This window comes from Argopecten irradians, chromosome 2 (assembly GCF_041381155.1).
Source record: "Argopecten irradians isolate NY chromosome 2, Ai_NY, whole genome shotgun sequence".
NCBI classification, from domain to species: domain Eukaryota; kingdom Metazoa; phylum Mollusca; class Bivalvia; order Pectinida; family Pectinidae; genus Argopecten; species Argopecten irradians.
Window position 1 is genome coordinate 10,047,005 of NC_091135.1, and position 23,492 is coordinate 10,070,496.

Sequence of the window (23,492 nt, forward strand, 5' to 3'; positions counted from 1 at the left end):
ATTCATCCTCAAGTTTCTGAAGAAGGAATGTTGACAAAATACATCCAGACTGGAATTAAATCACAGAAAATTATTAGAGATCTTCCCGATTTTGAAGGCGGGTTTTCTCTTTGTTATTCAAAAAGATCCGCTATTGTTGAACGAGGAGTGTGTGTGTATTTTCAAGAAGAAGATGGAAAGAATATCATTACAAGAATGAAAACTGTCTTTAATAGACATGGAATCACAAATTACTTCAAATTCGTCAATAAGACTAAAGGAAAATTCAAAAGAATTCAATACGATGTGGCAAATGATGATATTGTTGAGGAAGCCGATTACTGTTTCAGACATTATCGGATACAGACATCAGATGTACCAGAAGTAGCCCAGCTGCTGACCATTGCTGACCGTTTTTGATACCACAGGATCTGGATGTCCAGCAGCTAGAAGATAACATGGAACATCCTTTTGTTGTAGTGGAGGGCATGGATGCTACAGGTATTTTTATATACTGGATATCGTCTGTGAGGCGGGTGAAATACGTTATTCCAACTTTGTCTATGCCAAATCATTAGATTTTATTTATACATTCTAAATGACACATAGAGTACAGGTACTGATTTCTATAAAAATTCAATGCAATATCAGCTATCAACAAAGATAAGGTATAGATGAATAAAAAAAGATCACAGAGTTTGAGGAAACAAAGTGTCCTTCTAATTAATATTTGACTAACTTCCACTCCATTACAATGCTCTGTGATACACTCTAATGCAAGATCTAATAGATCTCCGTTCAGGGGTCACCCCTATGATTAGCCAATCAGCTTGTTAGTGGGATTGAATCATCCCAGAAGTATAAACACCTACTTGTACGTCCCCAGATGTTCCGATCTAGGCCAGGGGTCATTTTGAGGTGAGCCTGAACAGGGAGTTTGTTAAAATCTTGTATTTGAGCATATTATAGAGCTTCGTAGCGAAGGGGAATTACAAGTCTAAATCTAATTTTATTAGATGAACCAAAACTTATATCCATGGTAATAAGACTTTTGATATATCAAATGTATACAGAATATTGTAATGACACGTGTCATTTTTGAGCTTAAAAATTAAAAAAAATAAGGGTATATTTTTCTACCTGGTAGATTTTCATGTATATAGAAAAAATTGATAAAGAAAAATCTTGACTACCCATAACATTTACTGTCATAAGGGAAAGAACAACTCTACCAAGAACCTGGAAGACAGGGCTGGGAAAAAGGCGTCACATTCCGGCATAAAATCAATTTTAACTCCAGAATGAGATGAATTACAGTGTAAGGTCACAGTACCCAAATCGGATCAGTACCCAAATCGGATCACGGATTCGAGAAATTGCTCTTTTTATCGCATGCACATTTTACGTTTAAAATAAACGTACATATAGTCATAAAAATGCATTTCCGCGATATTTAAACCAAATTTTGAAGCAGTGATCGATTTTATTATGCTTTAATGAAGACTTTGAAATCGGCAAGTTGGTGTTATTTTCGTCAATCTCCTACAATGTCACCGTGCGACGGTCTATTTTCTCATGTTTAACCCCATTACACTGCACTACATATCATCAAAACATAAAAGTATGTACCCAAAACAAGAATAGAGAAACATTTAGGGAGGTATTCGATGAACAGGGTTAGTCATATTTTCAATGATATAAGCAATTTCTCAAGCGCGTAAGCGACTATGTCACGTGAGAGACCCGACATTGACAAGCGGTGAAATTCCAAAACAAACATGGTGAAACGTTGTGCCTGGGGCACTTGCAACAGCGACACTCGGTATAAGGACAAAGAGTATATGAAAGATGTAGAATTTTGGCCTGTCCCGAAGCCAAAAACGAGGTTACATGACACAAAGATATGGGTGCAAGCGTGTGGGAGAAAGTCGTTCACTGTTGCCAATGTAAACAAACATGCATATGTTTGTAGTAAACATTTTGTAGATGGTCGCCCGACAGATGTCCATCCGTACCCTGTGCGTGCGGATTGCGCGTGGAAGAGTTGTTAGTGCTAGGAAACCTCCAGTCAGAAGAGAACTGTATACTACATGTACTAGTAAATCAGATAAGGGCACAATTATAAACGAGCAAAGCATTCTAAACGAGCCGGTTCCTGCACCTGCCGACTATGTGACCATTGCGGCAGACGATGATGCGCCACAGAAATCAGAGACCATCGACCTAATATCAGAGTCAGACGACAACATTCTACAAGAAGGTACAATATCCTGGTATTATACACTGCACTTCTGTATATATATACATTTGTAGTCAGTTTAGAGTTATAGACTGTAACTAGCAGAAACATATTGTATCATGTACATGTGCCTCTTGGGCTTGTGGTTTTATTTCAGATTGAGAAGTTCAATGTCCATTGTATCACTGAAACCTTAAAGTGTATACTGTATGTTTCTGGTAGAGGTAAAATTATGTATTTGGATCTATGAGTATGGATAATCAGAAACATGTATTCTGAAATTACATTTGTATGTAATCTTCACTGGATCTTTTAAAATTACTGTTACACACACACACACACACACACACACACACACACACATATACATGTAAATATATATACAAATAAAATATTCTTTCCACATATTGTCCGTTCGATATCATATACAGCACTGTATATTATTTCACAGATGATGACCATGCATATTGTAAACAAAAGCAAATGGCCACTGTTTCAACCCAGACAAATATCAGCTTGGAAGACATGTCTTGCTATGAGGATAAACACTTCCATGACACAGGAAACATGAAACGTAAGCTCCTAATGGATGATGTATTCAAAGATGACAGGTCATGCAAGTTTTACACAGGTGAGTACTAGTAAAATATATATGTTGGTCATTCTGTATAAATTAAATTTTGCATATACCTACCAGTATGATATTTCATAATTCTCTTTTGTTATCAACACCCTCTCATTTGTAATGTATTTATTTCACTTCTTTTTAAAATATCCCAGTGTATGAAAATTAACAGAAAGTTTGTTTATTGCAGGTATAACACTGGCAATCTTTATCACCTTCTTTAATATTCTGAAGTCAAAGGCTTCTTCGATGGTGTATTGGAACAGTGCTGATACCAGTGAGCCCCATGATTCAATGGTAATTACAGTCTACATTACACTGTATATTTATACAGTACATGTTTATAGATCACTAATTATACTAGATGCTTGTGAGAGTTTGATGATGAAGTTATCTGTGTGTGTAAAGTATATATTGTACATAATGTAACCCTGTCAATACTAGCCACAATATATCGCCCGGCTAGAGAGAACGTCTCTTTATATGGTTCAGTTGACCATCAGACTAGTAACCCAGAGGCCCGGAGTTCGAATCCTGCCAAAAACAGTGATTATAATTACATAAAATAATGTGCACTGCAGTTACAATAATAAATGAAATACAGTAGTCATGATCCACAGATACCAATTACCCGTTTTACAATATAGTCATTACAATAATTTGACCTTAATTTTCAGACTCCAAAGAGAGGACCAAAACGGACACTTTTACTTCAGGAGGAATTTACCCTTACCCTTTTGCGACTCAGAAGAGGATTTGATACTAAGTCTCTCGGAAACATGTTTGGTATTTCAGAGAGTTCCGTTTGCCGCATATTTACCACATGGCTTAGCTTAATGTACGTTGATTTGAGTTTCTTGATAAGGTGGCCAACAAGGGAACAAGTCAGAGAGAACATGCCCAAATGCTTTAAGTATTTCAAAAAGACCAGATGTATAATAGACTGCACTGAATTTTTTGTACAAAGGCCAAGTCTCCCATCTGCTCAAAGAATAACTTACTCCAACTATAAGCATCACAACACTTTTAAGTGTCTTGTGGGTGTAAGTCCTAAGGGTTCCTTTATCTTTATATCTGACTTATTTACTGGCAGTATCTCGGATAAGAGAATTGTACAAGACTCTGGGTTTTTAAACAATATTGAGTTTGGCGACGACATCATGGCAGATCGTGGTTTTTTAATTCGTGGAGAATTGGCATTAAAAGGTGCAACTTTAAATATTCCACCTTTCTCAATGGGAAAACAAATGTGCAGTAATGCCACAACTAAAACCAGACGCATTGCACGAGCTCGCATCCATGTTGAGAGAGCCATTGGCCGATTGAAAAACTTTGCAATTTTGCAGGGTGTTATTGCACTTAGTATGAAACCTTTGTACACTCAAATAGTTAAAGTGTGTGCAATGTTGTGCAATCTTGATAAACAATTAGTTAAATAGAGGATCATACATGATTGGCTATGTAATATGAAATTTATCAAATTAGTTCAATAATTTGATATGCCACGAGCCTTTAGGTGAGTGGCATATCAAATTATTTACGAGTTTGATAAATTTCATATTACCTAGTCTGAAATCAGGATTGTAAGATTCTATTTATCACATTACTTTTATTTAAATATGGCTAACGGGCCAGTTACGTGATAAATGAAGTTTTATGACAGAGTATTTGTTGTGGAAATTTTTTCAACTTGTATGAGAATATGAACAGAAATGCCAAGTGGTATACTGTAAACCAATTTTCTTTCTTATGCAATTTAAGTTCACAAGTTTTATATCCACAAATTAACATCTACATCTTTTTATATTGATAGAATATTAATTAATTTTTTTCAAATCCATGATTGTTAATCTTTGTGAACTTGTTTTGAAATAGAAATCACAAAAATTTAGTAGCCGCAAAAGACAGTTGGTTTTCTAAGAGGTCAAATAAAATACAACAAAGTGTACCAAGTTTTGAAGATTTTCAAGATTGTTTTATTCACTCATAGAGGTGCAATGAGTGTAACAATCAAATATTTTCAACAGATCAAGTTCATAACAAGTTTAACATACTACAATACATATAAAAAAAATAAAAGAATATGGTACATAATAAGATCATATCATTTCAAGTGTCAATGGCTTTAGATCATTACTCAAAAGCCAAAACTGCAATTTTTTTGAAACTGTAACAATATTAGCAAAGTATTTGACTTGATGTATTTAATTGATAATGTGACAGTTTTTTGTCAGATGACTCAGATCTAATGATAAGACATTCATCATTCTACAATGTAAAAACAAACCAAGGCCACAGCCTGCACATTGTACCTACTTGTGAACATTCTCTTTAAATAAAAAAAACTATTGAATGAGGATATACCTGAATGTTTGTGTTATCATTTATGAAAGTTAATCAATTTAATAATTATAGTAAATGATATAGCACCATGACATTTATATAGATTGTTCAATGAATACTGATCAATATCCTTTAACAGTTAACTCCTGTATCATAGAACAGTTCAGTAGATGCTAGACTGGCCACAAGACCCTAAGTTTATTGATAAGACTTTCTCAGCAGAGTTCTTCACTAGATTATCTCCCCTGGTTTGAAATCTAGAATCGGATGTGTAGTATAGAGACAAAAATAATCAAACCAAATTTTAGTGATGTTTTTCAATATTCTTAGAGACTGGTGGCCAGTCCAAGTAGATGCATGTAATTACTGTTTAGATTCAAACAATGATTTGACAACATGATTTCTGAAGAATTGATCGAGTTTGCTGAGCATTCTATGATAAAATTCCTTGTCAAAACTGGCATGAGCCACACAAATTCCCTTTTTAGTATACAAGATAAGGTCAGAACATTGCAAGTTATAAATTCCCATTTGGCCTTGGATCTGATGATAATATTCAGAATCTTCTGTAACTATAAGTTCACCATTTTCATTGTAAGTACAGCCATTCTGTAAACATACATCCTTTGGATTATCTTCCCTTCTGGTGAAAGGGCACTTCACTTCAATGAGTTTACTGCCATGACATTTGCACTGAATGAACCCATCAACAGAACAACCAATATATGGCATGGTTGAATGTAACCGTAAGCCCTTCCTGGATAAACGAGCATGTATGTGAGTTTTACGACAAACTCTCATATATAGCTGGATAGCTGTGTTCTCCTTCTTCTTACCCCATAGCAGAGGGGGAGCTGAGCATTCCTCGTAGTCTCCTAAGAGTGTCTTCATCAAGGAAGGGGGGCACTTGTCATTATCCACAGCCTTGCACACTTTAGAAAAGTTGGATGCAGTTATTCTGCCCTTTCGGGAGTTCTTTCCAGTTTTTGTTCTCTGATTGTGTTAATGTGCATGTTTCAACATGAGATATGTTTTCCTCAGTCAATGAGAGCAGTTCCACAAACTCCTCCTCGGTATTGGCATTCCTCAGTATATCTGATACAAACAAAGATGGACATTCGTGGCATTGTTCCTCCATATGAACATCAGTGTTAGGTGTGTTGACATCTAGAAGTTCCAAAACCTGCATATCTGGGGAAATCTGAAAATGAAACTAAACTAGATATAGGTATCTATAAAAATAAGACTACAGTGGTATTTACTGCATATTCATATCTAGCAAATTACATATGCCTGGACAAACTGTAGCTGTTTTCTCACTCAGTAGTTTAGTATGAATCTAATTTATTTGCATTAGAATCCTCTATAATACTAGACAAACTAGAATATCATAAACTAATGTTAAACTTAGAATGCAGTGTATTAGTAAAGATAGAACAATTAAATCATGGACAGATGACACTAAAAGATTAAACAAAAATTAAACAGTTTTAATATAAGTATTTTGTGTTATTTTGTACCTCTCTAAGGCTTTGAGCAATGTCACTGATATCTGTCTCTGTGTAACTCTGTCTATGGTCCAAACAACGAGGGTCAAAGTGTTGAGCACTGGACTGCTGATAGTCGTCGGCTGTACTAGTATACCTGCCAATAAAATATGGTATTATCAAGTGAGTCTATTAAATATTAAATTATATTTATCAACTGAGCTGAATTCCTCTGAATGGCTTAAATAATTTTGGTACTAAGTGAATAATGGTAATATATAAAAATGGAACAAGTTATAAATCACCTGATAAACAATTAAGCTATAAAAGCTCTTTAGATTCACAGTGATTTTATTTCCTTTTGTAAGTTACACTGTACTATAATTAGCTTACAGAACAAATTTTATATACTTTTTGCCCCCCCCCCCCCAAAAAAAAAAAAAAAACATAAAAAAAAAATTCATTTAACTAACATGAAGCTAAAACAATTTACATACATCAGCAAATGTAGTACATTATTTCGGTTTTATTGTTATAATTTTGCAAGTAGATCTAAAACCATGTATAGAGATCGTCTGTAGACTTAATTGAGAACTCGTTTAATTCGAACACTCGGATAACTCGAAGTTGTATCTCGGTCCCTTCAAGTTTGTATTAACCGAGTTCCACTGTACATAAAACTTGTAAAATTATAATTGCACATTCAGTTAACTTGTGATACTTATCAAGCGATAGTCAATGTACCTTGCTTTCATAACCTTCAGTTGCTTTATTGGGACTGGACAGTCATGTTGTCGTGGACGTTTCACCCAAATGTTGTCACCATCTGTCACCGACTTTACTTCAAATGCCTCAATTTCATATAGTGTAGCCCCAATATGTCTGCATGCACCATCAGCTCTGTTATCAGAAGAAAATTATTTCATTGTATTTCATGTATTGTTTGTACACTGCTGGTACAAGCACACAAATTACTTGGATAAAACAAGAACATTTACAATAAATGGTCTTCCAATGCCTATTTGGGGAACTGAAATAGCATAAGCTAAGGAATTGTCAGTATGATATAATATAAGTTTAAGAATATAGTAAACCTCCAAATATTAACTGCATTGTCACAATAAATTCACACTTTTCAAATTCAGGGATAAGCTTACTTGTTGATTTAAATTTTATATACATGTAGATATTTCTATTACAAAAATATACATTATACAATTTCTTACCCTCCTATGCAAGTACAGTAAGCCATCTTGATGTCACCAATATCCTTCCCACAAACAATCCACACGTCGTATGCTGACTTCGACAAATAAGTCACATCCTTCTGAGTCGGCTTGACTGTAGCCCTAAATGCGCAAACATCGCTGGAAGGTCGGACTTCGCTGAACTGCAGGTCTTGAACATGGCCATCAAAATACAGTCTATACTCGTCACACGACTTGTATGCCTTCAGTTTACGTTTATCATATGTTGATATCTTATTTATAAGATAGTTGAACACGTCATATAAGCTGATGTTTGGAATATAGGATAAATCCGACGTATAATTGTCTAAAACAAATGGATCTGGTATCCCGTACGTTGCAGGTGTACACGATTTGTCGCCGCTACATGTCGCACAATCAGGGTCTATGGGCAAGTTTATAGCTTCTACAGCTTGGCACAGATCTATCAAATGTGTTTTCTTCAAATTTGTTGTCGTTATACCTCTAATCTTTAGAAACCGCTGTAATTCTGGTACTTTCTTCGTAGATACTTCCGCATTCGCCATGTTGTTTCTATGTAAACAATGATGAGTGATGTCGGGTATCACGTGACTAAGCGAATTCTAAGCACGGATCCGGATGCGGACCAAATGTACCTGAAAATGGTCTATTGCGCAATCAGTACTTCATTCAATATAGGATATAGTGCCAAGAATTTTTTTCGGGATGCAATTAATTATTTTTTTTTATATTTTTAACTTGAAGTAAAATTACAAGCTCAAACTTTCAATGATGTGATAGTGTAAAGTAAGTAATTTTTGTAACTGAAAAAAAAAATACTAAATCGTCTGCTCCTGTTTTTGATAGTGAAAAAAGCACCATTTGTCAGCAATGGAGCATCTTTAAGATACTAGTACACGATGTATAATGTATGGTCATGAAATGTGAAGCAAAACTGTCTTTGTGTACTCCACATTTTCATTTGACAAGAAAAATCCACGAACAAAACAAACGAGACAAATATAACCATCGACGTTTCTTTATAGTTGACATCATACGTAAACGAGAAAACAAATTATTATTATTTCTTAGTAACGACACTTTATATTGTTGTGTAGGGTAATTTTAGATGGAAAAAATTATCGCTCTTTACAACGCGTACGGTAGTAACCGTTTTTTGAAGACTAAATAAATGTAATATTTTAGCCGATACAACTAGGGTGGGTTAGGTTATTTGTCTCGGTGAGCTTTCCGCCATATGCATTTTGGTGTATAAGTACTACATTTGTAGAATATGATTTTACTCATTTTTGATCTAGACCCAAAAACGTCTAAAACGGTCTATGGACACTTTAGTAGGTCCAAACACAGGTTTACGACTCGCAAAAAAAAAATTACTAAAAATAGTATTTTTAGAATTTCTAGCTGTTTTTTTTTTTTTTTTTTTTTTTTTGCGCGTCGTAAACCTGTGGTCAAATTGATGTAAACTGTGACTTACTCTCATATCCCTGTAGATCAGGCAATATACTAAAAGAGGTCATGAACTATATTATATAATAACTAATAGTAGAGTTTTCATGGCATCCTGGATATTTGATCCATGTAGGTAAAACGCTTGATTACAAAATAACTTCGTCTTTACAATAGACAGATAAATTTTTTTTCTTTTTTTTTTTTTTTTGACAATTTGAATTATAAAAAGTACATATGTTACAGTTATTACCTACAGTTTGTTATAACTTATTATAAATAAGTAAAGAAAGCGAGTCGTCATCAGATGTACTAAAATTGTACAAATATTGATCTACTTTCATGCCTACTTACAAAAACAAAATAAATTATATGTCAGCTCCAACGTACAGGCGATGCGCCCTGGATTCACGGGACTGATACAAATGCCAATATTAAGGGAATCCATATAATAATCAGTCAGGAAGACAAAGAAAAAAGAATAAGATAGGCCTAATACCATTTCGTTATGGACGTACTCACTCTGTGTTGATGCTCGCAAGCAGCCACATGCCCAATACTAAATTATTACTTTTTTAAGTGCTTACAGGTTCCTCAATCGGTTGACACAATAAAACGCAATTTCTAATGCCGTCTTTTAACATCTATGGACGATTTTTCATATTTCCAATGCTTTGCAACGCACCAGGTTCCATGAAGCAAATGCACACGTTTACACATTTGACAGGACTTAAAACTATTTCGCACACCTTGCCGTTTTGAAAACTATAATCTATCCTTTTTAATAAAAAAAAATGTGTTCTCACAAGAATTTCATCTATGTCCTTGGTTCGAACTATCCAAAGTAAGATTTATTAGATAAAAAGTCAATGTTTAAACTATATATCACTAGCAAGAAAAAAAGTTTTTAATAGGAAAATGCGGACTTGAACGATCCATTGGTGAGACATAACCAGTGCGTGGTTTACCGTAACAACATGTACGCAGTTAATTTGCTTTTATAACTTCTACTAAATGTCCTAATTAATAAATTAAATTGTATGACAATGTGTATTGATACATTTTACTTTATATGTATCAATTCAAATAAGCATTACCGTGCGAATGGTTTCTAGTAATTAAGGGCAGTTTTATGTTACAATAAATATTACATGTATGTTTCTGATCGCAATATATATTTCTATCTGTCAAAGTCCATATATACTGCAGAATAAATAGATCTTTTCTCATATCTCTGTAATACATCATCTAGTTTGTCTGTCGTCTGAATGTAGTGGACATATTACCTGGACACGATGTCCACCTGTAGTTGACACCGTGTTCACACGTAGTGCACTCCGTGTCTACCTGTAGTCTAAACCTCGTGCACTCCGTGTCTACCTGTAGTCTAAACCTCGTGCACTCCGTGTCTACCTGTAGTCTAAACCTCGTGCACTCCGTGTCCACTCGTAGTTCACACCGTGTGCATAATGTGTAACCTTTAGTCTACTACCAACTGTATATGTCATAACATTGATATGGTTTGTGTTTAGTTTGTCACCACATTACATAAATAGATGCCGATGTAATTGGAAACGACTTCAACACCCTATACCTACAGCTGTAATGTACCAAGCGAGAATGATGATATTTTCCCTAAGTGTCTCTTTAAAAGTGTTCGCGGGTGTGTCCCATGGACGTATAAATCCTTAGTATGTCCTAATGTTTCTCTTCTTACGATTTTCATGAACTACTAAATCCATGCATTTGTATCAGTGACCTGTCCTGACTAAAAATAGCTATAAAATCCACTTATATGAATAAAAAATGTACAATTATGTAATTGTGATTAGTGGATAAGATGTGTGAAAACATTATTGTCTAGATCTAAACACAATTTCTATTCACAATTTGTAGAATGTGAATAATTTTATGTTATTTTTAATTCAATATGAATGACACATTTTTAAATTCTACTTAGGCCTACATAACCACTGATATTATGGGTAATACATTTGAGTGCAACGTTCCCAAAACCTTTTCATGTACAACTCTAGCAAATGTTTTTTAACTCTCCATATATTGACCGATTAAACACTTAAACATTGTCAACTTTTCTTTTTTTTTCAAATATCTAACACAGCTTAAACGAAATAAAAATGTCGCTCTTTTTAAAAACGGACATATCTTTTTCCATAACCTGATTTGTTACATTGTATTTTTCAAATTAAAAAAAATAAGAAATATAATATATTTGTAGGCTATAATTCAAATTATCAATGATACTTTCATCACGGTGAACCTTCAACATATTTGCAGCAGAAATGAACTTGGGAGATTTAGTGAGAATTGAAGTAAAAAAGGTAAAATGCCAACTCTGTACATTATATAGTAACATACATTGTACAAACCGTATAAGAAGCACACGATCAAAATAGACGCCATACCGACATCTAATAATGCTTATGTTGTACACTGTATTTTTTTAATTTGAAAAGACTGAAAAATATAGTGTCAGGAATATGCTCTCTGTAACACGAAAAAAATCCGTCTTAAACCGGAACTTTAGTCTCTGTCCTCGATTAAGGCCGTCCATCGTTCCTTACTTTACCCGCACCCAAGATGGCTGCCCCCATGTGAGAGGTTGAAGAGTACTAGTGAAGTTTATGTAACCAACCACCGTAAGAGGTGACAACTCTAAAGTTTGGTGGGTACACAATAATTCACTTAGGACTGTATTCAAAGTATATATTTCAATTCATCGTATTGGAATAAGGGATCTGTATCGCCAGCTTGTTGTCGGGCTTTCGTAACAGTGTTCGCGTGCAGAATACTGTATGAGAATGAATTCGTTGTTGTGAAAATACTCCATTCTCGCTTTGTATTAAACTAGCAACTTTGCAGTATCATATAAAAGTATCCATTTTCATATGTACATATAGTTAAATTCCAAGCTATCGATATTCCTAATATTGTTTGATTAGTGTCCTTCACTTTGGGTTGTACTAAAATCAGGATAACTTTCGTGTAGCATGTTTTATACATTTATTTGTAGCAAACGGTACACGGATACAGTATATAGGCCTACATAGCGTTAAAGTATATACTACTGATCGTAACTAGAACATATTTTTGTGCATTATTGTACAGTATGTGAACGGTTTTTACATGCATATATATTTCTATGCAATTCAGAGGTTTATTATGTAAATAAATACTATATATATATCTAAAACATTGCGATTATAAAATGTGCAGACCTCATCACTGAGGTTTTGTGTGCAATGTATTTTTAAGAATTTCTTACATGCTGTAATATGAATATTTCATTGAGTAATAAATATGAGATGTATTCAACTGAACACTGTTTTCACTTTGAAGTCAGTATTCTTTGACAAGAGCAGATAACTCTTGTTCAAGAATAAGGTTTGTTTTTTAATATTTTGGTTTTATAACTTTCAAACAGTCCAAGTCGTTTTGAGAAATCTTTGGGTAGGCAGCGAAGGAAAGCTGGAGTACCAGGAGAAACACATTTACACCAATCTATTAATTACCTGGTAATATACGCAAATTGTATAACTGTCACACAGTTTTTCACTCTAAATAATGGCCGGAACTTGAGTCTGAGACCAAAATCCAAACTTAAAATTTTTTTTGTAGAAAATTTTGGGGGGGGGGGGGGGGGGGGAGGGGAAGTAGGGTCGAGGGTAAAAAATTAGAGTCTGTGGTGTAACCCTAAACAGAAAACATTTTTTATTGGCCTTATAATTTTCCTAAAGACTATCAATTTTGAAAGGTAATAATCAATTCTTAAATGGGAGATAACACCACATCTCAAAATGCCTTAGACATGGTATATTCACATTTAAATTTGAATAAAGGGGGGGGGGGGAATCTTTTTAAAATGCTTCAGGGAAACTATAAGATTAATGGAAATACATGTATATGAATATACATGACCATATGTAGAAAGTTTTCTGTAAATGGTAACTGATTATGAAATTGAATATTAGTAGGTTGTCCTAAATCTTTCATCAATTGTGATTTTACAACTACAATAAGGTAATCATTATGTTCAAAGCTGAAAAAAATCTACTTCTAATGTGTACCAAAAGAAGTTGATTTTGTTATGATCGAAATTTCCGCTTGCATTTGAAAGCCCAATCCAAACATTAAAAAATAATACGAATAATACAAATCACGGAAATATATTGACACAATTAGTTTTAAATAATGCATGGTAATAAATATGTAAATATCCAATAACATATCTGTTTTGCATTAATTTAATTCTGTTTTATTTTCTGACTCGCTGGTTGGCATGAAAGCCCCAATTTGTCTATAAAGGCAACCTGTCTATAGTGACCGTTTTTCTGTCTCCCCTTCAGTGGTCGTTATAGAAAGGTTTGACTGTAATATCTATCTAACACTAACAATATACATAATATATTACAATGCATACGCCATTCACTCATCCTGAGTAACCAGTGACACCACCAAGAACAAATTTAATTGAGAATGTTACAAAATGTCTTTTGTGTTTTTCCAGATCATCATGGCATCCAAAATTTTAGAATGGATGAAATCCAATAAGGTGATTTTGACTGCGTTGGGAAATGTTGGTATCCTATACGGAATTACAGTGGTACCAGGGACAATCGGACTGACCTCATACAAACAGTACTATCAGCTGAGGATAAAAGAACCCAAATCAGACACGGCCACGATCTGTCAACCTGATGACAGACTCAGGCTTTGTATTCGTGAGGTAAGATTAAGATTGAGAAGTTGCATAACTAATTATCTGGCCATAGCATGGTTAGGATACACATACATATCTGTATGCACCAAATTTGAAATTATCAATCTCCAATTTGATTGAAATGATTTTTTTGTATCTGTTCTACTTAAAAAAAATAATGGAAACTTAATACTATTTATATTTACTATTTTGTACATTGTAACTTGATCAATCAAATGTGAGCATTTTCAGTTCTTTTGATTTGGCCAATAGGCCTTTTCTTAAATGTCCCATACAGTTTTAAAAAAACTATTGAAAGCTGAGCTGTTTAATCCACTGACTAATATATATAATGATATGATTCCTTTACTAAAAAAATGAAGAGTTTTAAAAGTATTTCAAGCTGCAAGATTTGTGTCAGTTTTTAGCTCGCCTATTCAAAGAATAGGGGGAGCTAATGTTGTCACCCCGACGTCGGCGTCAGCGTTGTGTCCCATTTCACGTTAAAGTTTTTGAGCAAGTTTCTGTTTCGTCAATTGTTTAAGCTTAAGTCATCATAAATGTTTATGATTTTATTTTCCTAATGTGTATGGATGCTGAACGTGATAATACAACCAATTTGGGGCCCTTTAGGGGGTTTTTGAGTCTGTTAATTTGTCATATTTCCATGTTAAAGTTTTTGAGCAAGTTTCTATTTTGTCTATTGTTTAAGCTTAAGTCATCATAAATGTTTATGATTTTATTTTCCTAATGTGTATGGATGCTGAACGTGATAATACAACTAATTTGGGGCCCTTTAGGGGGTTTTTGGGTCTGTTATTTGTCATATTTCCATGTTAAAGTTTTTGAGCAAGTGTCTATTTTGTCAATTGTTTAAGCTTAAGTCATCATAAATGTTTATGATTTTATTTTCCTAATGTGTATGGATGCTGAACGTGACAATACAACCAATTTGGGGCCCTTTAGGGGGGTTTTGAGTCTGTTAATTTGTCATATTTCCATGTTTAAATAGTAAATACTTGAACATCAACTTCTTCTGAATAGGCGAGCTTTGCTGTTCTCCAACAGCTCTTGTTATTTTTATCAGAATCTTAATGTTTTGTTTTCTGTTACACATAGGTGAGAAAAGATTTCCAGAAATGGAAGACAGATCAGAAAGACAAGGTAATATATTGATGTGCAATCAATCATATTTGTGACTATCAATTGAGTTCTTTAGTAGTTGGGTGGTAGAGGTATATGAAAATCTTCAATTTGCCCTCCATCTCTTGGTTCCACTTATCTTCTATTTGCCCTTCACTTCTTTGTCCAGCTTAGGTCTTATTTGCCCTCTATGCCTTGGCCCAACATATCTTCTAATTGACATGCACATCTTGGCCCAACATATCTCCTATTTGACCTCCACATCTTTGTCCAACATATCTTCAACTTGACCTTCACATCTTTGTCCAACACATCTGCAACTTGCACTACACGTCTTGGTCCAACGTATCTGCAAATTACTCTCCACTCTTGGTCCAACATGTCTGCTACTTGCCCTCTACCTGTTGGCAAAACTTATTTCGATTTGCCTTGCCCATCTTGGTCCAACATATATATATGATCTTATTCTATTTGTCCTCTACCTCTTATAAACATAAAAACCTCATTGGGCTATTGCCAGGAGTCATTATCTATAGGTCAGTGGTTTTTTTACAACTTACATAAGGGTGTACTCCTCTGAGAAGTCAAAATTTTCTTGTATTAAACTTTCTTTCTCATATAGATTTTTGGAAATAGGAGTTCATATCATGTAAGAAAATGGAAGAAAAAACATATGTCTGTGTGCTCATTTTTGAGCTATTGTCACTCAAAGATACCTTGTTGACAAAATGATGGATTTTATGGGAATTTTGCCGTTTTGACCATATACACAAGAGATTAAAGCTTTCATTTCCTAATGGGGTGTTTGATATGTATGAATGCTTGTAGAATTTATTTTCCAGTAGTCTTCTTTAAAAATATACCAGTTTTGATTAATAAGACTAATATTTTTTCTCAAAATAAAAGCATATGCTACCCCTACCACTTTTAAGGTACAAAATGCACCATTTTCAACCATTTTTGCCCAATTTAACCCTTTAGAGAAAAAGTTCTGGTATTAAACTTTTTTTAATATTTTGCATATAACAGGGAATGGGCTGTTCTTTCTAAATCAGACAGAAAAAATGGGGGGTCCGTGTGCTTACTTTTTTGCCCAATTTGAATATTTGTTATTTTTCAGTATTTTACAGTAAATAATAAAAGTGCTCAAATTATCATTAAATGAAAAAAATAAAGTGACAAAAGTGTATAACTTCACACATTAATGCTCAATATCTTAATAACCACAAACCAAGTAAAGATTTACAGCAAAAATTAGCTCAATAGAGCTAAAAATACTTGTGCAGTGATGATTTAACTAAAAACAATTTCAGTAAGAAATGGTAAAACTGTGGCTCCACTCAAAGCGAAAAAGACACAATTTTTAAAATGGCCGCTATATATAAATGGGCCATTTCTTAAAATCCCCATATAAAAAAAATCTACTAAAAATAGAAATGTAATATTTTGACAAAATTTGCAACTGGCAACTTGCTACAGATATTGATCGATTTTATTTGAAAATCTCATAACTTCTTTGATATACCTATGTCAAAACGAGACATCAACGGGACTGAAACCTCAGAAGAATACATCCTTAAGTATACTAAAATGTTTTGTCATTATTTTAAATAACTGTTTATTGTTTAACTTAGGCTCAACAAGACTTGGAAGACGGCACGGACTTGAAAAATAAAGTCAAATTCATGATAATTCCTGGCATGCACCCTAGCCACAAAGGCAGCATAGACAGTAAATTTGGATGTTTGGTTAGTATCCCACATTACTTCATGAATTATATACCAGAACTTGTGGACAATGTGCATTCCCTATCCAAAGGGAGACTACTCACTGTGCTCTCCAAAGGCCAAATCGAAAGAACTCCTAGAGTCCCAATAGATATTAAGTCAGAAGACGGTATTGCAATTCGAAATTCTCTCGTCCTGTCAGACAACGAGAGGAAGTTTGTTCTAATGAGAGAGGTGGTATCATGTCAACACAGTCCTGATAATGTGATTGCCGGTCTTCGCATCGTCACTGCAACAACGTTTCTGGGCCTTGCTTATTATGCAAGGGAGCTCATGATGCAAAATGTCGGGGCAGGCTTGTCTGCATTGGCAAAAATTGATTTGAATGCTATCTCAACTATGGCTGCAAGGGGACCAATGTATGTGTTTATCCTTGGGACAGGGTTAGTGACATATTACAGTCTGTTATTTTTGTACAAAAATCGGTTGGAGAAGCAGTCCGATGACGTAGTTGCCTCCATGGGCAAGGACTATGCTGAGGCCGGTAGGGACTATTATCAGCGTATCATATCTAGGAATCTTGCTTGTAGAAATATTCTCGGTCCTGAAGACGGAAACTACTTATTCACTACAAAGGGGGATATGAGACCATGGTTCTTCCAACAGGATACCCCTGTTACAGAACGACTTGCTATCATGGAGAGTTATCTATCTAAATACAAAGAGGAAGGGTCAAGCCAACACGGGAATGAAGCAGATGTATAGTGAAATTAGGCTGTAATATTTATATGTTTTAAGAAGAAATACAATTTATGTTGTCTTTCTGCAAGTTAATTAAAAGTTTTGTGAAAATAAACTAAGATTCGAAATGGCATTCAATGTTTTCATACGAGTTTTATGAAAATCATTGATAGAAAGCGGTAATTTATTGATTTATTTTCAAATATCTGCAAAATCTTGTTTATTAAGAAACATCATAAACAAAATGGTTGTTGCAACACTACAAGTTACTGTGTTACAGTGTTCAATTCTCTTTTCACATGATCTATTAAGATTATTTTGATATTGCTTTGAATGTTATAGGTAAAGAAATTGGACTAAAATATTGTTTTAAAGCAAATGTGTTGCCTTTTGTTCAACATTATCTAAGTTACACGGTTGGTTGCACAACGCTATGCTAAATCTCAGCAATCATCCGTCGATATTTGGCGATGTTGATCAAGAGTTGACAAATTCGCGTAGTTGATTTTCCATTTATGATTATGGGTTATTCTATTGGAAAAAAAGTTACCCACTAGCAAAGTATCTGAAATCGAAGTGATATGTTGAATGCCAGATGGAAGTGAAATGCTGTCTCTATCCTTAGCTTTGACCAGCTCTAAAGACTTGTTGCTCATCATTGTGGCACTGGTAAATAAACCCACAGAGTGAAAACTAAAAAAATATCCCAGTTTATAACTCTGTGAAAAACACCAAAATAAATTCTTCGTCATGAAAGTGACAAAGCTTCAGAGGGTAAATTATTGCTTATAGGGATATTAGGTTATGACGTTTTAAATAACAATGGCACGGAGCTGTTATATGTGCATTGTTGACAGGCATCTCAAATGTAAAATGCAGAAGCACATTTGATATTTTGTACTTATTTCATAAAAGATAAACCACTTCTAAATAACGCAGAAACTTCTGTCCAGACAACTTCCCCTAAACCGGTCGTCATCAGGCTTGTCTTGAACTCGTTGAAAACTTGGCGTGGTCATTACTTTGAAGTAAGGATTACTGGAGCATAGGCCTGAAAGATCTTGTTGCATAATATTGGATCTGTGCTTCATTTGTCATCCGTTTTTCCTTATCAACTTGTAAATAATTTCATTATACACTGAATGCGCACGGTTGAAAAATTGCACAACAGTTTTAAAGGTGACTTAAGCGCAAAAATCCAAACAAGAAAATATCCACATTTATCTAGCTTCCTAAAACGTCTAAGTATGGTGTAGCCTTGTGCACGATCCGAAGAAGTAAAGAGCGCCTATATATAGATAGCTATAGGGTTGGGTTTTTTTTCACAAATAACATGTTTTGTCTGAAGAGTTTTGATAGGAAATATGTGTAAAATCCTGTATGGATGTCTGGATAGCTGGGCACTGGTATTAACCTGGAGTTTGGTTTTCATCAATTTTGTGAAGGATTGGATCGAATTGTAACTAACTTAAACCTTGGAAAAATATTTTTCTTTTGTTTGACTTTTGAGATTGACAATTATTATTAACCCAACACAAAGTCTAGTTATTCAATATGAAATCTCGTCATGTCTTGGGCTAATGTCAAAAAACTTCAGGAAATTCCAGAACCAATAATTTACGCGAGGTTTTAGCGCATCGGAGAAATTAAGGAAAGTTCCTTAACTTTATGATACTTCTGTTATAATTTTCATTGGAGAATTTTGAGTATGTAACTCCACTGGTGATGACGATGTCATCTACAACGTCATCGTTGTAAACATGAATAAAACTTAACTGAATCGGAAAATGTCTATCTCCGTCGTAAAATTTTCATTTATCTCGCTTTTTGATTAAAATACGAACAATACTAGTACATATCTAATCAACTATATATAGACAATTTAAGTTTTATCACAGGAGTTTGACGTTCTGTCAATAATATATAGTATACATATATAAAAAAAATACCCCTAGATACTATATAAAAACACTATATAGTATATAGGGGTATTTTTTATATATGTATACTATATATTATTGACAGAACGTCAAACTCCTGTGGTTTTATATACATAAGTTTGTCCCTATAGCCTACATCATCAAACAGGGAGCAAAGAGCGTGTTCAAACGGAGATAGTATAGTACAGTATTCCAGACTATGTAAATAGATAGGTCCCATTGATAAATCCACGTATCCGTCATTCTTCGTACCAGTACATGCACAGGTACTGGTATATAGAGCTGCGATAACGAATACTGATGCGATATATTAAAGTTTCTCTATTCAATCTGACACTCTTACAAGTACACATGTATAACTAAACAATGTCTTAAGAGGTATGTAATGCAATGCTGAATGTATTTACGTACAGAGTTGACAACTTCCTCTCTCAGCTATCTACTGATGAAATTGATTGAAGTTATTCAAATCAAAGTATATTTCTTGTCAAATATATTAATCACGAGATATATTGGCAGCCACTGAGAAGTTGGTCAAGGTCATTTCTTTGAACAAAATTTGTACCATTTCATATCAGGAAAGAATATTGGAAAATTAAGGTAATGCAACTAAAGGCACATTTAAGTTCTAGTTACGTGTATCTCAGAAATTTAACAGATTATTTTCATAATCAATTGGAAGCAATATATGTGTACCTATTACGCAAAAATTAATTCTGAAACTATATCACCATGACAAAAATAGAAAATCAGCAGCTTAAATGTTCTATTCTGGTTGCTACAGTTTCTCTGCGTCTACTTTATTCATTCATGAACGATACGAACGTTGAATCTGTCAACTATGCCCTTCTGTTATATCTAATCTCTACTACCAATCGGGCTATACCGGGTACATTGACATAACATCGTTAGCTTTCATATCATGTGACTTGATCATACTATCATCTGTTGTAGATAATAGGCATACCTTAGATTAACATTAATCTTGGCCATAGTACATACGAGTAGATCGTCTTCCAATATGGCTGCATCATCCCCCACCGTCCGGTTGCTGTGTCTAATTTGTTCGCAGAATTACGACACTCCTAAGTCTCTTCCCTGTCAGCATACATTCTGTGAGTGTTGCCTCCAGGCCTATATTGGGACTCTAGGACTTGTAGCTGGAGATCGCGAGTTCCCTTGTCCTACTTGTGCAGTGTCGACAAAAATTCCCGATCATACGGTACCATGGGATGAATGTGCTGGTTTATTTCCAATGAACAAACTGTACGAGTCTTTAGCGAAGACGACCTTGCCGAAGAAGACGTCAAGCAGTAGCTCTTTGTGTGATCCGTGTAAAATGGTGAAGGATCATAGTCGTGCTTCCTACAAGTGTTCAAACTGTTCCCAGTTTCTCTGTAACTCCTGTGAAAGTTATCACCACAGAAACAGATTCACTGCTAGTCACACCGTTGTCCCAATAGAGACAAAAGACATTCAATCGGCAAGGGTGAACATTGAAATCTTCTGTAAATCGCATCCAAGAAATGTGCTGACTTCTTTCTGTCGAGATCACAAAGCATTATGTTGTTCGTCTTGTACCTCGATGTACCATAAGGAATGTCAACATATGACGTCAGTTGGGGATGTCACGCCGGATAATGCTAATGCAGTTGCAGAGGCAACGAAGCGGAAACTATGTGAAATGGTAAGACATGCTGATGCGTTGCGTGAAGTCAAGGATAGAAATATTAAAAGTCTCGACTGCGAAAACGCAAAACTTCTAACGGTTATGAAGGCAACGGTGGAAGAGGCGAAGGCTAAACTTGATGATTTGTTAGCAGATTTTCAGGAGAATCTCCATCTTGAGTGGGAAGAAAATCGTGGCAGACTTGTCTCGGATTTACGGCGTACGGAAATGTTTTCATTGGATTTAGACAATAGCTGTGCTGTTATTTCTGGGCTCCAAGAGAAAGCATTGCCGAGTCAAATGTTTATAGCACAGGAGTTGGTGAAAGCTCAAGTGAAATCTCATGTTCGCGAGATGAGAACAATATTCGAAAGGGACATTGATGTAATGGAAGTTGACATGGATATGAGTATAGATCTTCTAGACAATACAGCAGTCAGCACCATTCGTAACTATGGCGGCGTTACCGTTGAAGAAATAAAGTCTCAGCGTTCATTTGAACTGACAAAAAATCTAGAATCAAATGTGAAAGAAATGGATGCCATCTTTGACCTGATGAAGCAAGAGGAGACTGCCAACTTGACCGAGCGACCTGTGTCCAGGGTCGTAGAGATGCTTGGCGGAAAGCAGGCTGCCAAACTTACAGGCGGTACCTACCTTCCGAGCGGGAAATGTTTGATGGCCGACCAAAAGCATCGTCGTCTGCTTCTGTTTGACAAGAGCTACAAGATAGAGAAAGCAATGTCAATCGACAAACCACCAAGTGACATCGTTTACAGCAAAAGACACCAAAGTGTCTTCATAGCTGTTGGATATTACTTCGAAAAAGACATCTACCGCTACAGCATGGATGGGGACGACATCGAGTACCAAGATAAACTGAAGGTGCCAAAAGGAACATGGGGTATTTCCGTCATCGACGACGTCATACTCGCCGGATGTCCAAACTCCATCGAGATGATCTCTGTTGATGGTTCGTCACTCAATTCATTCCCAACCAACGGAGTATGTACATACGTCGCAGCTTGTTCGAGGACCAACAGCTTCTGGTTCAAAGATGGCGACAATGTCGTCTGCATGAAGCTGGACGGCACTTCCGGTTTCCGTTACCAAGACGAGGATCTCAAAGGTTTATCGGGGATCGCGTGTGACCAATTTGGAAATGCGTATGCGTGTTCTCGTGAGACTGGGCATGTCCATCAGATATTTAATGACGGAACAAGCGGACGTATTCTCATGAAAATGCATCATAACGTAAGTCGGCCATATGGTATCATATTTCATCCCACCCAACACGAATTTGTCATTACCTCGGACGGTGAATCCACGGCGTTCGAAGTCTATAAATTTGACTGAAATAGAACTAGAGTTTAATATATCATTTGACGAAAGACTTTTTTCAAAGACAATTACTTGTCCACCCATCGCATTTTTTATCTACTTTCTTTCGAACCATCTTTTATTTGTCAGTCTACACATAAGCTTACGCCACTTGTAATGAGATTCGCCAAGTAATAAAATAAAATGCATGACGCAAAATTAATAGTCTTTGTGACTTTGGTATTTAATTTGATATTTTATTTAAGCATTATGATAAATTAAATCCTGCGTGTTATCTGGATAGTGTACATTTCCTATCTGAAATGATCAATGAGTAGCATACTTATATTTAACTTTTGTGTAAAATGTGCTATGATGTCGATTGGTGAATGAGCAAGGATTTGTATTTAGAAGGATTTCTCGCTCGGGGTTTGGATGAATGCGTCGCGACCATGACGTTGGGCGACGACTGATTTTTCTTTGATATCTACCAGCGCAACCTTTCGTGTAGCTTAGGCTTTTATCGTCCTACTTTCTGAAGCGGGCTGTCATTATGAGCTGTCGCATTTTTTTAATGGAAAATCAAGACATTTCTTCTAAATAGTCCGTCCTAAAATCCTAGACATTATGTAATTTATTAAGCTTTACATTGGTGTTTCCCTTTGACTCGACTTTTTTTAATTCCCGGTTCATAGGTGTCTCGCTTGGTATGTCGTAGTGCAAAGAGGCAGTGAAAAATCCCTGTCGCTTATAAATCCTTGGTAATGAGAGATTCTGGAGACTTATCTTACTTGACATGACTTCCAAAACATTTTGATTAATAGGAATTAAGCTCAAAAGTATTTACATCTAAAGAAAAATTAAGCAAGAAAAGACCAGAG

At 35.1% G+C, this 23,492-nt stretch overlaps 4 protein-coding genes across 6 annotated transcripts; 3 read left to right on the forward strand and 1 right to left on the reverse strand.

Moving 5' to 3' along the window:
• The first annotated feature begins 1,727 nt into the window (after positions 1 to 1,727).
• Positions 1,728 to 4,639, forward strand: LOC138314393 (uncharacterized). The gene is made up of 4 exons (XM_069254701.1): positions 1,728 to 2,239; positions 2,670 to 2,849; positions 3,034 to 3,140; positions 3,521 to 4,639. Exons 1-4 carry the CDS (start codon positions 1,966 to 1,968, stop codon positions 4,280 to 4,282), a joined length of 1,323 nt encoding a protein of 440 aa, XP_069110802.1. The 5' UTR covers positions 1,728 to 1,965; the 3' UTR covers positions 4,283 to 4,639.
• A 153-nt stretch (positions 4,640 to 4,792) lies between these two features.
• Positions 4,793 to 8,548, reverse strand: LOC138314394 (uncharacterized). The gene is made up of 4 exons (XM_069254702.1): positions 7,900 to 8,548; positions 7,418 to 7,573; positions 6,707 to 6,830; positions 4,793 to 6,387 (listed from the first exon to the last, which is right to left on the reverse strand). The coding sequence occupies exons 1-4, from the start codon at positions 8,445 to 8,447 to the stop codon at positions 6,121 to 6,123; spliced, it is 1,095 nt and encodes a 364-aa protein (XP_069110803.1). The 5' UTR covers positions 8,448 to 8,548; the 3' UTR covers positions 4,793 to 6,120.
• Positions 8,549 to 11,931: 3,383 nt separating this feature from the next.
• LOC138314395 (transmembrane protein 177-like) lies at positions 11,932 to 19,490 on the forward strand. 3 transcript variants are annotated; one of them, XM_069254705.1, is made up of 5 exons: positions 11,947 to 12,037; positions 12,797 to 12,887; positions 13,880 to 14,098; positions 15,191 to 15,235; positions 16,849 to 19,490. In XM_069254705.1, exons 3-5 carry the CDS (start codon positions 13,886 to 13,888, stop codon positions 17,704 to 17,706), a joined length of 1,116 nt encoding a protein of 371 aa, XP_069110806.1. In that variant the 5' UTR covers positions 11,947 to 12,037; positions 12,797 to 12,887; positions 13,880 to 13,885; the 3' UTR covers positions 17,707 to 19,490. The 3 variants fall into 3 exon arrangements, with proteins under 3 accessions (XP_069110804.1, XP_069110806.1, XP_069110805.1); XM_069254703.1 differs by lacking the exon at positions 12,797 to 12,887 and having other exon boundaries at positions 11,932 to 12,037; XM_069254704.1 differs by lacking the exon at positions 12,797 to 12,887 and having other exon boundaries at positions 11,972 to 12,041.
• A 1,833-nt stretch (positions 19,491 to 21,323) lies between these two features.
• LOC138314396 (uncharacterized) lies at positions 21,324 to 22,816 on the forward strand. Its single transcript, XM_069254707.1, has one exon. The coding sequence runs from the start codon at positions 21,394 to 21,396 to the stop codon at positions 22,645 to 22,647; it is 1,254 nt and encodes a 417-aa protein (XP_069110808.1). The 5' UTR covers positions 21,324 to 21,393; the 3' UTR covers positions 22,648 to 22,816.
• Positions 22,817 to 23,492: the final 676 nt, after the last annotated feature.

What these genes read in the sequence shown, in the direction of transcription:
- LOC138314393 (XM_069254701.1), top strand. Translation starts at nt 1,966, where the DNA reads ATGGTCGCCCGACAGATGTCCATCCGTACCCTGTGCGTGCGGATTGCG. An exon ending in CGACAACATTCTACAAGAAG is followed by an intron (nt 2,240 to 2,669) that starts GTACAATATCCT and finishes ATTATTTCACAG; the next exon opens with ATGATGACCATGCATATTGT. An exon ending in GTCATGCAAGTTTTACACAG is followed by an intron (nt 2,850 to 3,033) that starts GTGAGTACTAGT and finishes TGTTTATTGCAG; the next exon opens with GTATAACACTGGCAATCTTT.
- LOC138314394 (XM_069254702.1), bottom strand. Translation starts at nt 8,447, where the DNA reads ATGGCGAATGCGGAAGTATCTACGAAGAAAGTACCAGAATTACAGCGG. An exon ending in TACTGTACTTGCATAGGAGG is followed by an intron (nt 7,574 to 7,899) that starts GTAAGAAATTGT and finishes TTCTGATAACAG; the next exon opens with AGCTGATGGTGCATGCAGAC. An exon ending in CTGAAGGTTATGAAAGCAAG is followed by an intron (nt 6,831 to 7,417) that starts GTACATTGACTA and finishes TTTTATTGGCAG; the next exon opens with GTATACTAGTACAGCCGACG.
- LOC138314395 (XM_069254703.1), top strand. Translation starts at nt 13,886, where the DNA reads ATGGCATCCAAAATTTTAGAATGGATGAAATCCAATAAGGTGATTTTG. An exon ending in TCAGGCTTTGTATTCGTGAG is followed by an intron (nt 14,099 to 15,190) that starts GTAAGATTAAGA and finishes TGTTACACATAG; the next exon opens with GTGAGAAAAGATTTCCAGAA. An exon ending in AGACAGATCAGAAAGACAAG is followed by an intron (nt 15,236 to 16,848) that starts GTAATATATTGA and finishes TGTTTAACTTAG; the next exon opens with GCTCAACAAGACTTGGAAGA.
- LOC138314396 (XM_069254707.1), top strand. Translation starts at nt 21,394, where the DNA reads ATGAAGGCAACGGTGGAAGAGGCGAAGGCTAAACTTGATGATTTGTTA.